The sequence below is a fragment of the Stenella coeruleoalba genome, assembly GCF_951394435.1.
Source record: "Stenella coeruleoalba genome assembly, contig: scaffold_500, whole genome shotgun sequence".
Taxonomy (NCBI): Eukaryota; Metazoa; Chordata; class Mammalia; order Artiodactyla; family Delphinidae; genus Stenella; species Stenella coeruleoalba.
The window spans coordinates 83,147-100,095 of record NW_027645967.1 but is presented as its reverse complement, the minus strand read 5'-3'; the positions used below and the strand labels follow the sequence as shown (position 1 = coordinate 100,095).

General features: G+C 42.3%; 1 protein-coding gene across 1 annotated transcript; it reads left to right on the top strand.

Annotated features, from left to right (window-relative positions):
- Positions 1 to 4,774: 4,774 nt before the first annotated feature.
- LOC307181427 (ferritin light chain-like) lies at positions 4,775 to 16,948 on the top strand. Its single transcript, XM_079946629.1, has one exon. It carries the CDS (start codon positions 5,122 to 5,124, stop codon positions 5,470 to 5,472), a length of 351 nt encoding a protein of 116 aa, XP_079802755.1. The 5' UTR covers positions 4,775 to 5,121; the 3' UTR covers positions 5,473 to 16,948.
- The last annotated feature ends 1 nt before the right edge of the window (position 16,949 follows it).

Genomic DNA, 16,949 nt, shown 5'->3' with positions numbered 1-16,949 from the left:
TATTGTAGGTCCCTTCCTTCTTTTGTGTTTCTTGCCTAGAGAAGTTCCTGTAGCAGTTGTTGTAGAGCTGGTTTGGTGGTGCTGAACTCTCTCAGCTTTTGCTTGTCTGTAAAGGTTTTAATTTCTCCATCAAATCTGAATGAGATCCTTGCTGGGTAGAGTAGTCTTGACTGCAGGTTTTTCTCCTTCAACACTTTCAATATGTCCTGCCACTCCCTTCTGGCTTGCAGAGTTTCTGCTGAAAGATCAGCTGTTAACCTTATGGGGATTCCCTTGTGTGTTATTTGTTGTTTTTCCCTTGCTGCTTTTAATATGTTTTCTTTGTATTTAATTTTTGACAGTTTGATTAATATGTGTCTTGGCGTATTTCTCCTTGGATTTATCCTGTATGGGACTCTCTGTGCTTCCTGGACTTGATTAACTATTTCCTTTCCCATATTAGGGAAGTTTTCAACTATAATCTCTTCAAATATTTTCTCAGTCCCTTCCTTTTTCTCTTCTTCTTCTGGAACCCCTATAATTCGAATATTGGTGCGTTTAATGTTGTCCCAGAGGTCTCTGAGACTGTCCTCAGTTCTTTTCATTCTTTTTTCTTTATTCTGCTCTGCAGTAGTTATTTCCACTATTTTATCTTCCAGGTCACTTATCCGTTCTTCTGCCTCAGTTGTTCTGCTATTGATCCCATCTAGAGTACTTTTAATTTCCTTTATTGTGTTGTTCATCGTTGCTTGTTTCATCTTTAGTTCTTCTAGGTCCTTGTTAACTGATTCTTGCAATTTGTCCATTCTATTGTCCATTCTATCTCCAAGATTTCGGATCAACCTTACTATCATTATTCTGAATTCTTTTTCAGGTAGACTGCCTATTTCCTCTTCATTTGTTAGGTCTGGTGGGTTTTTATCTTGCTCCTTCATCTGCTGTGTGTTTTTCTGTCTTTTCATTTTGCTTATCTTACTGTGTTTGGGGTCTCCTTTTTTGCAGGCTGAAGGTTCGTAGTTCCTGTTGTTTTTTGTGTCTGTCCCCAGTGGCTAAGGTTGGTTCAGTGGGTTGTGTAGGCTTCCTGGTGGATGGTACTAGTGCCTGTGTTCTGGTGGATGAGGCTGGATCTTGTCTTTCTGGTGGGCAGGTCCACGTCTGGTGGTGTGTTTTGGGGTGTCTGTAGACTTATTATGATTTTGGGCAGCCTCTCTGCTAATGGGTGGGGTTGTGTTCCTGTCTTGCTAGTTGTTTGGCATAGGATGTCCAGCACTGTAGCTTGCTGGTCGTTGAGTGAAGCTGGGTGCTGGCGTTGAGATGGAGATCTCTGGGAGATTTTCGCTGTTTGATATTATGTGCAGCTGGGAGGCCTCTTGTGGACCAGTGTCCTGAAGTTGGCTCTCCCACCTCAGAGGCACAGCACTGACTCCTGGCTGCAGCACCAAGAGCCTTTCATCCACAGGGCTCCTTAATTTGGGATGATTCGTTGTCTATTCATGTATTCCACAGATGCAGGGTATATCAAGTTGATTGTGGAGCTTTAATCCGCTGCTTCTGAGGCTGCTGGGAGAGATTTCCCTTTCTCTTCTTTGTTCTCACAGTTCCCAGGGGCTCAGCTTTGGATTTGGCCCCGCCTGTGCGTGTAGGTCGCTGGAGGGCGTCTGTTCTTTGCTCAGACAGGACGGGGCTAAAGGAGCCGCTGATTCGGAGGCTCTGGCTCACCCAGGCGGGGGGGGGGGGGGGGGGGGGGGGGGGGTAGGGAGGGTCACGGAGTGCAGGGCGGGCCTGCAGCGGCAGAGGCCGGCGTGACGTTGCAGCCTGAGGCGCGCCGTGCGTTCTCCCGGGGGAGCCGTCCCTGGATCCCGGGACCCTGGCAGTGGCAGGCTGCACAGGCTCCCCGGAAGGGCGTGTGGCTAGTGACCTGTGTTCGCACACAGGCCTCCTGGCGGCGGCAGCAGCGGCCTTAGCGTCCCATGTCCGTCTCTGGGCTCCGCACTTTTAGCCGCGGCTCGCGCCCGTCCCTGGAGCTCTCCCAAGCAGCGTTCTTAATCCCCTCTCCTCGCGCACCAGGAAACAAAGAGGGAAGAAAAAGTCTCTTGCCTATTCGGCAGGTCCAGACCCCTCCTCGGACTCCCTCCCGGCTAGCCGCGGCCGCACCAACGCCCTGCAGGCTGTGCTCACGCCGCCAACCCCAGTCCTCTCCCGGCGCTCCGACAGAAGCCGGAGCCTCAGCTCCCAGCCCCGCCCGCCCCGGCGGGTGAGCAGACAAGCCTCTCGGCTGGTGAGTGCCGTTCGGCCCGATCCTCTGCGCTGGAATCTCTCCGCTTTGCCCTCCGCACCCCTGTTGCTGTGCTCTCCTCCGTGGCTCCCAAGCTCCCCCACTCCGCCACCCGAAGTCTCCGCCCGCGAAGGGGCTCCTAGGGTGTGGACACTTTTCCTCCTTCACAGCTCTCTCCCGCTGGTGCAGGACCCGTCCCTATCCTTTTGTCTCTGTTTAGTTTTTTCTTTTGCCCTAACCAGGTCCGTGGGGGGTTCCTTGCCTTTTGGGAGGTCTGAGGTCTTCTGCCAGCGTTCAGTAGGTGCTCCGTAGGAGTTGTTCCACGCGTAGATGTATTTCTGGTGTATCTGTGGGGAGGAAGGTGATCTCCGCGTCTTACTCTTCTGCCATCTTCCCGGAAGTTTCTGGAACAAATTATTAATATATGCAAAAATTGAAATGAACTTCAAGGGAATGATGCCGAGGGAAAAATTTTGAAAAGCCGATCTCCGAAGATTAAGTAATTCATGATTATGTTTACATATTATTCTTAAAATAACAAAACCGTGGAGATGGAGAACAGATTAGAAGTTGCCAAGGGTTAGAGATGGGGGTAGAAGGTACAGCGGGGGAACTCTGTGAGGTTTTTGTGGTTCCAGTACAAATAATACAGCAATCTTGGTTTTAATCCCTAAAGATTTCTAAAAGCAATTCCTAATAAGAGGTGTCCAGATATTTAGTAATGGCAGATTAGAGGTATAGCTCCCCAACATAACAACTTCAAAAGAGAACATACTAATTCAATGCATATGTTAATTTCAAAAAAAGGCCAGTCACAATACTTAAATGGTATATATCTTAACTATATTATTCTAAGTATCCAGCTATACCAGATGGACTAGCAAGATTTTCTGTACATTCAACCTTATTTAAGACAGTAAATCTTATAATAAGACAGTTAGAAAAAGAAAAAAAAACAAACCTCAACTACAGTTGGATATTCTCATAGGAAGATGAGGTGCAAATATGCAGCAGCGGTTCAAAAGCTTAAGCAGTGGCACCTAAATTTGGTTGTGCATTAGAATCATCTGAAGCACTTTTTAAAAACCCTCACACTGACGGTTGGTCATCGTAGACCAATAAAATCATTTTAAATCTCCTCAGACGATGCCAATGTCTAGCCAGAACTGAGAACCAGCGGACTAAGCAGAAGGGGATGTTTCTACAAAGATCTCTTAACAATAAGTCCTTTCACCCAATCAGATTTACCTCCCCGCAAAGGGCTAAAGAACGCTAGTGTTGTCCATACTTGCTTAGCTTTAATTAGCACTTGTGACTTGCCCAAAACCTAGATCATGTTTCCCCTAAATTTCATGTTATTCCCTACGTTTTTCAAACCCAGGGCTAAGGGGTTTGCCAGGATGAGATTTTAAGTGCTCACACAGGGGAAGTCCCTGGCAAACCAGGACAGCGGTCCCTCTACATTGAAATGTAAAGCATCCTAAATAACCCTGCCACTGCTCCCAGATCCTAGTCTGTGCCAACCAGTGGAGAAAAGGCATTCTCCATTACTACCACGGCAAATGCTGCTGTACTTGCCTTGGCTGGTCCCTATCTTTTCCAGGCACCAATCCCCTTCACCTGCTGGTGGACGCTTTGGCCAGCTGACAATGCAGATATTTTCAAACTTTAAGGTGAATAAAAATCATCTGGAGGGCCTGTTGTAACAGAGATCACTGAGCCCCACCAGAGTTGCTGATTCCATAGGGCTGGGACAGGGCCCTAAAACTTGAATATCTGACACATTATCAGGGGACGCTGGTAAAACTGGTCAGGTTGTTACCGAATGCAGGTTCGTCTGTCTGAAGCACAGTGAGGCCAAACAAACCTAAAGGCTGGAGTCTGGAGCAGAGAAAGGTTTATTGCAGGATCGAGCAAGGAGAGGGGTGGCCCGAGTTCCAAAACACCCTGAAATCTCCAAAGGATTTCAGCAAAGCATTTTTAAAGGCCAGGTGAGGGAGGGACGTCCCAGGGAATGTGATCAGCTCGTGCACAATCCTCTGATTGGTTGATGTTGAGGCCACAGGGCAGGTAACATTATCCATCCTTAGGTGCCAGAAGGTCTGGGGGCTACGTGCTCATGATCATCAAGGAGTTAATTTCTTCCATTGGGTGGTGGTTTTTAGCATCTGAAAACTCAAGAAATATGCCTGAGATACTATTATCTGAGTACTTCAGAGAGGAACTACAGCAGAGGATATGGGGGATGGGTCTGTCCTAGGAAGGCCCCATAGGGTACTGCTTGGTTACAAGGTGACCATACTTTGAGAACCACTGCTCTAGTGGCTTGGAATGTTCAGAAAGTAATGGAAGAATCCCTTCCCAGGTCTAGATTCTAGTATCGCCAGCTATTTTGGTGGGGGGAAGGGTAAGTTTTGTCCTTGCTTGGACTTCTTGTTCATTTATATCAAAGCCTATTTGAGGCAGTGCGCTCGGCAGTCCTGCAGTTCTGTCTTTTGCTTCAACAGTGTTTGGAATGAACAGACCCAGGGACGCTCCTTGCTCCAGCCCCCGACCACCCTCCAACCTTTCTTCCTGTCGCAACCTTTGGAATCAGCCACTCAGCTATCCTCAGCCTCCAGGACAGGCCAACACCGTTTTTTGAGCTTAGCTCCTTATCACTGATCAACCACGAGTTCCCAGGTTCGTCAGAATTATTCCATCGAGGTGGAGGCCGCCGTCCACCGCCTGTTCAACATGCATCTGGGGACACTTACCTCTCTCTGAGCTTCTATTTCGACAGCAACAATGGGACTCTGGACAGTGTGGGCCACATTTTTCGCCAACTGGCTGAGGAGAAGTGTGAGGGCGCCCAGCGTCTCTTGAAAATGCAAAACCAGTGCTGTGGCCGCGCCCTCTTCCAGGATGCGCGGAAGCCTTCTCAAGATGAGTGGGGTAAAACCCAGGACGCTGTGGAAGCCGCCATTCTTAGGGAGAAGAGCCTGCACCAGGCACTATCACATCTGCGCGCCCTGGCTTCCGCCCGCGCAGACTCCCACCTCTGTGACTTCCTGGAGAGCCGCTTCCTGGAGGAGCAGGTGAAACTCATCAAGAAGATGGGCGACCACCTGACCAACCTCCGCAGGCTGGCTGGTCCGCAGGCTGTGCTGGGCGAGTATCTCTTTGAAAGGCTCACCCTCGAGCACAAACAGGAGTCTCTGAAGTCCAGCCGCCTCTGAGGAGCCCCTCTGGCATCAGAGCTTCTGCCTGAAGCCCTGCTCTGCAGCTACTAGGCAGCTTTGTAACCGCCCTGGAGCCCTCTCCCAAGCCTTGGACCAAATGGAAACAATAACGCTTTTTGCAGAAGGAAAAAAAAAGCCTATTTGAAACACAAACAGAATAAAGAGGAAAAAAAGAAATATATATATATATATATATATCTATAAGTATATATATATATATTCATGTTTTTTTTCTTTTTTAAAAAATTTATTTTACTGAAGTATAGTTGATATACAATGTTGTGTTAGTTTATGCTGTACAACAAAGTGATTCAGTTATACATATATATAATTTTTCATATTCTTTTCCATTATGGTTAATTACAGGACATTGACTATAGTTCCCTGTACTATACAGTAGGACCTTGTTGTTTATCCACCATATATATAATAGGTTACCTCTGCTAATCCCAAACTCCCAATCCATCACTCCCCCACCTCCCCCTTCCCCTCGGGAACCACAAGTTTGTGTGCTATGTCTGTGAGTCTGTTTCTGTTTCATGGATAAGTTCATTTGTATCATATTCTAGATTCCACATATAAGTGGTACCTTATGGTATTTGTCTTTCTCCTTCTCACTTACTTCATTTAGTATAATAGTCTCTAGGTCCAGCCATGTTGCTGCAAATGGCATTATTTCATTCTTTTTTATAGCTGAGTAGTATTCCATTTTATATATATCACATCTTCTTTATCCATTCATCTGTGAGTGGACATTTAGGTTGTTTGCATGTCTTGGCTATTATAAATAGTGCTGCTGTGAACATAGGGGTGCATGTATGTTTTCGAATTATAGTTTTGTCCAGATATTTGCCCAGGAGTAAGATTGCTGGATCATATGGTAGCTCTATTTTTAGCTTTTTGAGGAACTGTCATAGTGTTTTCCATAGTGGTTGCACCAATTTACATCCCCACCAACAGTGTAGAAGTAAGTCAGAAAGAGAGAGACAAATACCGTATGCTAACACATATATATGGATTTAAGAAAAAAAAATGTCATGAAGAACCTAGGGATAAAACAGGAATAAAGACACAGACTTACTAGAGAACGGACTTGAGGATATGGGGAGGGGGAAGGGTAAACTGTGACAAAGCGTGAGAGAGGCATGGACATATATTCATGTTCTTTTAACACATGAATTGCCCCACTTTATCTGTGTGAAATAAGTTTGTTCCCGTTATTGGGCTGCTTCTCAAGCTTTGCTGCTCATTTGAATTACCTAAAGAGCTTTTAAGAAAAACATTGGTGTCTGGGTCCCAGCCCCAGAGATTTTGATTCAGTAGGTCTAGGGAGGAGCCTGGGCACAGGGAGGGCTCAGAGTTCCCCAGGTGATTCTAATGTGCAGCAACTTTGGGAACCACCTCTTGGCTTCAATCCAGCTAGTGATCAGATATTAAATCTAAGACACATGGGCTAGTGCGTGAGCTCTAGGAAGATTCGTGCCAGGGGAAATGATCGATAGTTGTGTTACTTCTCTGAAATGGACTGAAATTTCCAATTAGCATGAACAGGGGAGGGTGAATGGGTGAATGCAATAAGGTGTATCATTTACGTATTGCCCTATGTGTATGGCTAGAAGCTTTTGCAACTGAGGTCTGCCCTACTTTTCATGCTAATGGTAATGCTTGTCCTCCTAATGCAGCTGTAAACTTTATAAGCCCATAGGTAGACAGCATCACAAAATATTTACCCCTCCCCACTGGCCCACTCTCAAGCTTCTCTCCCCTTCCCCAATACACAAATGTACGTCAATGCTCTTGAGACCACTATCAACATATTGACCTTCAATTCTTCTACTTTGCAGCTTCCCTCTTATCAGGAGATGTCAGCATTTAGTGCAAGGACAAATGCTTGCCTCTTGGTGAGTAATGTAGGCAATGCCTCCAAGAGACAAATAGCCCTTAGGGAGGGGGAAAAAGTCTTTCAAAAATGTTGATGCCCAGAGGAGGCATTTTCAGTCATCTCAGCTTAGAGGTCAAATATCCAAAATTAAAAAGGTTAAAAAAAAGAAAAAGAAGAAAGCAAGGAAGAAAAGAAGGAAACAATTTTCTTATCTCATAGTAATAAGGCAGTTTTCCTTAAAAAAAAAGACTTAAGCCTTAAATTCTCTTTCCTAATCAAAATGTGCTTTTCCGTCTTTAGACTATTCCTCTTATATCCTGTATTATTCATGACGTTTAATTCTTGAAATAGCACATGGCTGAAAACAGAAGCTAACCTCTTGTCCACTATGAATTAAATCTTCTTTTCCTAGGACCTGTCTACAGTGTACAATTTGGGGTTTGCCAACATAATTATTTTTTCTGAAATAAGTTACAGCATTTTGCCTTTTCAATATATAGTTATACAATATATTGTTAACACAACATAGTTAATAGAGTCAATATAGTAAATACAACTATAACACACGTGATATGATGCCACTGGTGATTTTCTTCATCCATGTAATTCTGAAATTTGACAGTATAGTTTTCATATTCTAATGAGCTGAGTATTACCTTTGCAAGGATAGAACAATAAAATAAATTCATAATATTCTTGTGAGGTTTGCCCCTGGGGTGGATTACCATAACGGGGGGATATTTGAGCCTTTCCCCAAGTCATTAAAAAACCTCCAGCGAGCAGCCCCTTGTCCTCTCCAGGGAGTGGGGGGAAAGGATCTTTAATCATAATAATCCTGGGGGGAGAAATCTCAGAAATAAGACATCTGCTTCTGTGCCTTGTTGTTTTGCAGAATAGCAATGATTGCTTTAGCAGCTTCTATTGCCATGTGTGTACAATAAGTAAATGAACATAAAATTGAATGAACGCATAAAAGAAGGATAAACCCACCCAGCTTAACAAATCCACTCTCTCACCTGCTGTGCCCTGAAACATGAAAGAAAGAATCACGGGATCATAAGGATTAATAAAATAACAGTCTCTGTTAACAATATTGACAGAAGGTATAGGAAAATTTGTCTGATGTGGGACCAACAGCTTAACTGCTTAATCCTTTTTTTTTTTTTTAAGGGCAACTCATTCATTTATTGTTTAAAGATTGCAAGACAACTTCTGAATTTCTGTAGCACAGTTTAAATGTTTTACTTTTTTGATAAATCAGAGTATAATAGAAAAAACAATTCGTTTCCAGTAATATCTATATCTCTATTCAGAATTAAGTCTTCCACAGACATGTAACCTGGAAACAAAATCCTGTTACAATAAGCAAAGCTTCAACAGAGCTGCTACTTTTCGGGCCAGGGAAAGGTTCATCCCTATAGGAGGAGGATGTGCTATGTAAAATGGCTGCAAGGTCACAGCCTTGAGGGCGCTGGAAGTCTATTATCCTATCCCACATTAAGTAGTTTGGTGAACTTCCAACGTCCGTTCATCTGCAACCAAGCTGGCAAACTTTAACTGATATTTCAAGCAGGTAAAAAATAAATTAAAAGAAATCCTTACACTGATGTTCCTTGATTCACACTGTTAAATGGTTCATTAACATGTAATTCTGGCTAAGAATTACATTTGAGACTCCTTGCTCAGATTTTGGTTAACAGTACAAATCTTTGAGAAATTCAAGTTCTTATTAATCAATAATTTGTCAGCTAGGCTACATTCAGGCATCAGCTGCAACTACAGAATAGGTGCACTGCCTCAGCGCTTTGGAAAGACATAATCTAGAACACTACTAGCAGACAAAATATCTGTTACTAGACAGCACAGGTGCAGTACAGCAAGACAAAGACATATATTCATGTGTGCCGCGGACCAGCCGGAGAAAGAGGATTTCACCGCCCAGGGTCAGAAGGGAAGGGGTAAGGAACTGAAGTAGCACCGACGAATGGGGTCAGAAGGACCAAGACAACTGATGGTTGCAAGGCAAATTTTATTGCGCTACAGTTGCAGATTATCTAGACTAGAAAAAGGAAGGTTGCCAGATGGTGGTTTACATTACCTACAGACTGTCTCGGCTCAAGGTTAACTTCCCTGGGAGGAAACCCATAAACCCAGAAGCATCAAAAATAACCTGCATGTGCAGGGGGGAGACAGCTTTGCTTGTCTCATTTTACATTCTTTCTGATCTCTGGGCCCTGGTGATTTATCTCCCATGGAATGGAACAAGGAGGGGAACAAGTAGGGACAGTCCCTTCGAGCAGCGGCGGCATGCCTGGCATGTCCTTACCTGCTCTCAAGGCTGACTGCTTCCCACAGGTCTTTTTTATTTTTTAACTTTTGCTGCAAAATAATTCCATGAAGTTTAGTGCCGAGAGTAGTGTACTGTTGCATGAGGATACGAAACAGACATGAGATTATTATCAATAATAGGCAAATTATGGCCAGGGTAATAAATCCTGACAACCTTCCAGTAATCCAAGACTGAGGGTTTAACCACTTTAAATGATCCAGTAAAGTTTGAATTACATCTTCTGGCGAAACATCATCAAGATGTGTATTTTGTATATCCTGAATTTCAGCATTTAATTTCTTAAGATCAAGACTAATATTATTATCTGACCAAACACTCAGCAGATGCATTTTTACTTTTTCCCATTCCCAAATACAGTCACTGTACTTTTAAGGAGTAACACACATCCATGTATACTTTGCATGACAAGCTAAACGCATCCTCAATTTTAATGCTGCCATCTGATCTCCAATCCCCAAAATTGCGTTTTTAAATTCATCTAACTTGTTATTAATCCGTAAATATATGTGACTTTGTAAAGATAAAGCAAGACTGGTATGTTGAGATAACTGATTAGCAAAGTGAGCATGATTAATACTCTGTGAAAGAGCAAGACCGGCAGTAGCCACAGTAGCAGACAGAGCAGCCGACGCAAGTAAACTTACTATTAGCCACCCAAGAAAGCGTCTCCTCTGCAAGGCTTTAGAGACTTCCACCCATGCCTGTACTCCAGTATCTTCATACCAAGGTTCTCTCAGATGTACAGGCACCATAACATACATGGGTTGCTTTAGTATAAGCACAGATTGCGTTCCTGCAGAAGGGAACATACAACTGCTAAAAATACAATTAACACAGCTAATATTATATCCTCCTTTGGAAGAATTACCAATGTTAATAGAACCACACAAACGTGTATATGGAGAAGCAACACAAGTTATAACAGGTGTATTGGAATAAGTTAGAGCTAGTTTCCATATATCCCAGTTCTTTTGAAATGTGATAAACCTATCTATGATGGGAAAAGAAGAGATAAGAATTGACACCTTGGTATAATCTATAGTACACCATATTTGGTTATTATTCCAAGATGCATTGCAATGTTCAAAATTGGATCCAGGAAAGTTAACGGTCGTAAGGGGAGGCAATTGATTTTTTGATTTTCTGTTAAGCATAGTAACCTTACGTCCAGCTATAAGTATCCCTTGTCCTCCAAGTAAACGCTTCATACAGAAATAATTTCCTGAATCTTCACCTGTAACCTTGGCTATAGTAATAGCGGAATCCCTAAGTGGTGAGGCGTATGAGATTCGACCTCTAATATTAATAGGTTGCCCATTTTATACCAAATGATGGTATCCTTAAGATCCTCTCGTCGGCTGGTAGCCGGGCATGTAAGAGTAATGTTGGTTCCTGTAAAACGAAGGATGCCTGGAGAGCCTGACAAACTAATTGATTGATCCGTTCCCTCATAAACATCTGTATGCTCATAACTAATAGCCTTTACACATCCAGTTTCCAGATTCAATGGGCTAAGACAGACAGGATGGGTACTAAACCAGTTAGTATAATTTACAGACATATTGATTTGTTTTATATTCCCAATAAGAGGCCCATAAACACTTATCATTGTAAAATACAGGAAACTCTGCTTCAGACCAAGATATGGGTTGTAATAGTGGAGGATAAGGTACATAGGCCCAGTAAGTTGCTGCATTAACAAAGGGAACACATGAAATGGTTGCCAACATAACCAAAAATAAAGTTACAGGTGTAACAGGATTATTCTGTTGTTTCACTGACTCTTGAGCTCATGAAACCAGTTGTTTAATTTGTCCCCAAGTTGGAACATCACTCCTTTGAGTCGTCCTGGCAAGTGCTCTCCTCTTCTTCTTCTTTTTCTGAATCAACACTGTCAAATTTTCAGGAGAGGTGCAGAGCTTCTTCATCTTCTGAACTAGGTGAGCTGTGGCGAGCCATCTATTTGCTTGACTAAGCGCTCAGGAAGCCAGCAAGGTCCAGGCACTGATCTGGGAAGGATACACACGTGACCACGTCCCCAAATCAACACAGGATCAGGACCACGCCAAGTGCTGGTTAACGGATCTTTCCAGAGGACCTCCGGAGATTGAGAGGCCAATCTTGGCTCAGCCACCAACCTTCCCCCTGCAGAGCAGCCAAATTTGTCAACAGTGAGAACATTTAAAATAAACAGAGCATGATTTATAAGGTTATGTGGCGTTGTTCTATACAATTCCCCCCTTTTTATTTTTTCAATAGTTAGCTTTAAAGATCTATTTGCACGTTCTATAATACGTTGTCCTTGAGGGTTATATGGAATGCCTGTAATATGGGTAATTTTGTAATGAATTACAAAATGTTGCAAAAGCAGCGGGCCCATTATCTGTTTTAATAATTTTGGGAAGGTTCATGAAAGCAAAACAGTGTAATAAATGAGTGATAACGTGTTTAGTAGCTTCTCCGGTCTGTGCTGTAGCACAGAGGAAACCAGAATAAGTATCGATAGTGACATGAACAAACTGTAATTTCCCAAAAGACGGAATACGAGTAACATCCATTTGCCATAAATGTCTAGGTAATAATCCACGAGGATTAACAACATAATGTGGAACAGGAAGGTGAGGTAAGCATTGTGGGCATTGCTTAACAATTTGTGGGGCGGCTTCACCAGTAAGGGAAAATTGTGCGTGCAATGTAGCCGCCGACTGACGGTGTAAAGCGTGCAACGGCTGTGCTGCTTGTGAAGCAGTTTGATCATAACTTACCATAATATGAGGGTGTCCAGGACATGGACCATGAGTATCAAGAGTATGAAGATAATGAATGCAGTACATTAGCCATTCTTGACAGCATGATGAACGGAAAGGAGGAGTACGGTAAATTGGGACCTGTCCTGCTTTAGGGAAAAGAGATTGAGGAGGAGGAGTAACTTCAACTCTATTCTTGGGAGGAAAATGTACAGGATAAAGATCACGTTTAGATCGAGTTAAAACATCTGCAGTCGCATTAAGTTTAGTCAATGGACCAGGCAAGTTAGAATGAGCACGGATATACAGACCTGCAACAGGACCATCATGGGAACGAATAAGCTGTTGAAGCAAACAAAAAGAGGATGATAATTCAGGGTCATTAGTATGTCCTATGCTCGCAGTCTCCAGAAGAAATCACAAGCTAATAAGATATTTACTATCAGAAAACAAATTAAAAGATATAGAAGGCAAATGTTTAAAAGACATAATGACAGCATACAGTTCAACACGTTGAGCTGAAGTCAAGGAAGTTTCTTTAACGAGGTTTGTTCTGTGGTCAATGATTACAGTAGCCACTCCTGAAGAAGAACCGTCCGTAAAAACCAAAGGTACATGAGGAACAGGCTGTTGCCTAATTATAGAAGGAAAGATATGAGTTAAGTTTGCTGAATTGGATCAATTTATCAGCAGGGTAATGGCGTTCCAAGGTACCTGAAAATCCTGCAAGAGCAAGACCCCATTCATTACTATGTTGAAAAAGCCAATTTTGTTGACTAACTGAATAAGGGATAATAATTTGAGAAGGTTCTATACTTATAGGTTGTAAGCATCTAGTTCTACCTTGCATTATTAAATTACTAATAAGTTCATAATAAGGGTTAATAACTTTAGAGGGTGTAGTTTTCATATGAATCTATTCAATAATTCCAACAGTTTGCCATAAGACGGCAGTAGTCACGTGAGGAGTTGGACAAATTATTAAGAAAATTGGAAGGTGAGTATGAATTCTAGTTAATTGTGTAGAACTGATAGATCTACTGACTATTTGTAAAGCTTGAAATCCTTCTGGAGTCATAGAGCGTGAAGAAGAAGGATCTGAGTCACCTTTAAGAATATCAAACAAAGGCTGTAATTGAGCAGTAGTAAGTTTTAAGGAAGGCCTTAGCCAATTAATATCTCCAAGTAATTTTTGAAAAGCATTTCATGTTTTTAAATTATCAACTCGAATTTGCAGTTTTTGAGGCCTAATAGTAGTGTTATCAATATATTTTCCCAAATATAAAAATGGAGATTGTCTTTGAATTTTTTTGAGGCAGTGACCAAGCCAAATGATTGTAAGGACTGTTGTAAAAATGGAAAAGCAGTCTCTAATAAAGAAATATTATCAGTGGCTAAAAGCATATCATCCATATAATGTATGAGATATAACGATGGAAACCTTTTTCTCACAGGAGTCAAGGCCTGAGCCACATATTTTTGGCATAATGTAGGACTATTTGCCATGCCCTGAGGCAATACTTTCCATTGAAATCTCCTCATGGGTTCCTTAAAATTTAAGGAAGGCAAGCTAAAAGCAAAATGTTTTCTATCTTCAGGAAACAAAGGAATAGTGAAAAAACAATCTTTTAAATCTATAACTAAAAGATGATAATTGTGTGGTATGGCTGTTGGAGAGGGTAGGCCTGGTTGAAGAGCTCCCATTATTAGCATAGTTTTATTAACAGCTCTTAGATCCTGTAATAACCTACATTTTCCAGATTTTTTCTTGATAATAAAAATAGGAGTATTCCAAGGACTACTGGAAATTTCTAAATGCCCTAATTGTTCCAGTACTAATTGTTCTGCAGCTTCTCATTTCTCCTTTGTGAGGGGCCATTGGTCCACCCATACAGGGTCATCAGTCAGCCAAGTAATTGGATCAGCAGTGAGTGGAGAATCCAAGGCGCCTAAGAAAAACCCAAACCTTGTCTATCATTTTTTATTTTCACATCAATAGGACTGACAGTTCCTTGTTGATTTGTTCCCAGCCCTTTTGTGGGAAGAAATCCTTGATACAACATCATATTAGAGACTTGAGAGTTTGGACTATAAAGTAATACTCCCATTTCTTTTAATATATCTCGGCCCCAGAGGTTTAAAGGCAGCCCAGGCAAAACATGAGGCTGGAAATATCCTGAATGGCCCTCACTATCTTGCCATAAAAAAAAACTGACTACTTTGCATAGGAGAAGAACTTTGTCCTATTCCGTGAAGTTCTGTAATAGTAGGACTAATGGGCCAACGTTTAGGCCAGTGTACCTGCGTCATAACAGAGACATCAGCTCCAGTGTCTAACAAACCTGAAAAAACCTTTCCATTAATGGTTCATTTCATTTCTGGACGTTCTTTCCCTATCTTCTGAATCCAGTAGGCAGCATTAGACGATCCAAAAGCCTTTGTTTCTCTCTTTTGATGTTGTAAAATTTGTCCATGAGGTACAAAGGGCAAAAGTAGCAATTGTGCAATTTTATCACCAGGAGAAATAGTTATTATATTTTTAATAGTTTGTGCCATGACTTTTATTTCTCCTTCGTAGTCAGAATCTATGACTCCTGGCATAACAGTTAAACCTTTCATGGCGACGCTACTTCTTCCCAATAATAGTCCCATCAAACCCTTGGGTAAAGGTCCACAGATGCCCGTAGAGAGGGCCTGAGGACCCATTTCAGGAGTTAATACATATCGGGCGGAGGTACTGAGCTCCAGTCCTGCGCTTCCTGGTGTTGCTCTGGAGAGCGAGGATATTGTATGTTTTTGTTTTTGGTTAATGTCTGATTGATAATTTGAGGAGGATACACAGACATTGCCCTTATTATTTGTTGGGGCCGGGGAAGGCCCCGGGAGGAGTTCCCCGACAGTGGTGGCCCATCCTTGTGGGCCACTGAGCAACAATCTTGTGCCCAATGTTTTCCCCTATTGCATGTAGGGCATAAACCAGGGATTTTCTGACCATCTGGAGGTTTCTGAGTAGGGAAGGAAGGACTAGGGTTAGAATTAAAAGATCTACATTCTCTAGCAAAAGGACCTGCCCTTTCCGCATTTAAAACAAGTCTTTGTTTTCTTTTGATTGTTTTTAAACCCCACGTCAGTTAATGCTGCAGCCACAGCAGCACCCTGTATATAAGTAGGCCCAATGTCTGCACAAAGGCGAATATAATCCTCCAATGTTCCCCGTTTTCTCCAAGGTCGAATCGCAGCCTGACACTCATTATTAGCATTTTCAAAAGCAAGTTGCTTAACTACAATTGTACCAGTGAGTCCGTCCACAATGAGTCTCCCCACCGCCTGTGACAACCTATCTACAAAATCAGCGTATGGTTCATCAGGTCCCTGTCTAAGTTTTGAAAGATCTTCAGTTTTGTGTGTAGAAGGACATTTCCTCCAGGCTTGTAATGCCAAATGATTTATTTGAGGATAAGCAACAAAGGGATAAGTTAATTGATCTTGTAAAGAAAGATATTGTCCTTCCCCAATCAGCATATGATAATCAACTGGAATATTATGGGCAGCATTCTTTTCTGCTTGTTCAGCAGCCCGTTCATAAAAATCAAACTTCCATATTAAATAATCTCCACCATTTAAACAAGCTCGTGCAATAGACTTCCAATCAGCGGGGGGAAGAGCTTCTCCTGTCAACCATAGCAGCAGTAAAAGGAGCAGTGGGCCCATATTGAGCACAGGCAGATTTTCAATCTTTCAAAACTTTCAAAGGGAGAGCCTGATGCTCCCTAGTAGCTTGTTGAGGATTATTAGGACCAGGTCTTTCTATGACGGGACAACAGAAAATAGGATCTTCTCCTCGTTTTATTGCTCCTTGTACAGCGCGCTGCAAGGGACTCAGCATTTTTACAGATGTAGATTTTTGAGGAAGACAGTCCTTATTAACCTGCAGCTTTTTCACTGACTTATCTATCACAGCCATTAGAAAACCATCCTCAGGATAGTTCTCTCTTTTATGTTTACAAGCCTCATCTGTTAAGTCAAAATGTTCCTCTTCATCTAAACTATTGAAATTCATTAGCTCTTTCGGTTTAGGAAGTGGCGACACAGTAGTTAATACAGTCTCTCCTTCTGTCAGAGGCTTATGTTTTTCTGACTTTACATTCAAATCAACACTATCATGAGAAGAATCTAAACATATTTTTATCAGACTCCACAAACTATATGTAACAACAGGAGTATGAGTAGGCCCTCGAGACTCGTAATAATTTTTTAAATCTTCTCCAACTTTCTGCCAGATTTCTATGTCACCAGAGCCACCATCAGGAAACCAGGGAGATGCACCATGGATATGCTGTAAAAATTCAGTCAACAATAAAGTTCAGAAACTTTATTACCCCGAGCTTTAAGCATCAAAAGTAAAACCTGAGCAAATAATTCATACATCTTTGAGCCCTTTTGCCCCATCTTATTTTACTTCTGACTATTGCCTTATGCCGCTATTGGTTTCACT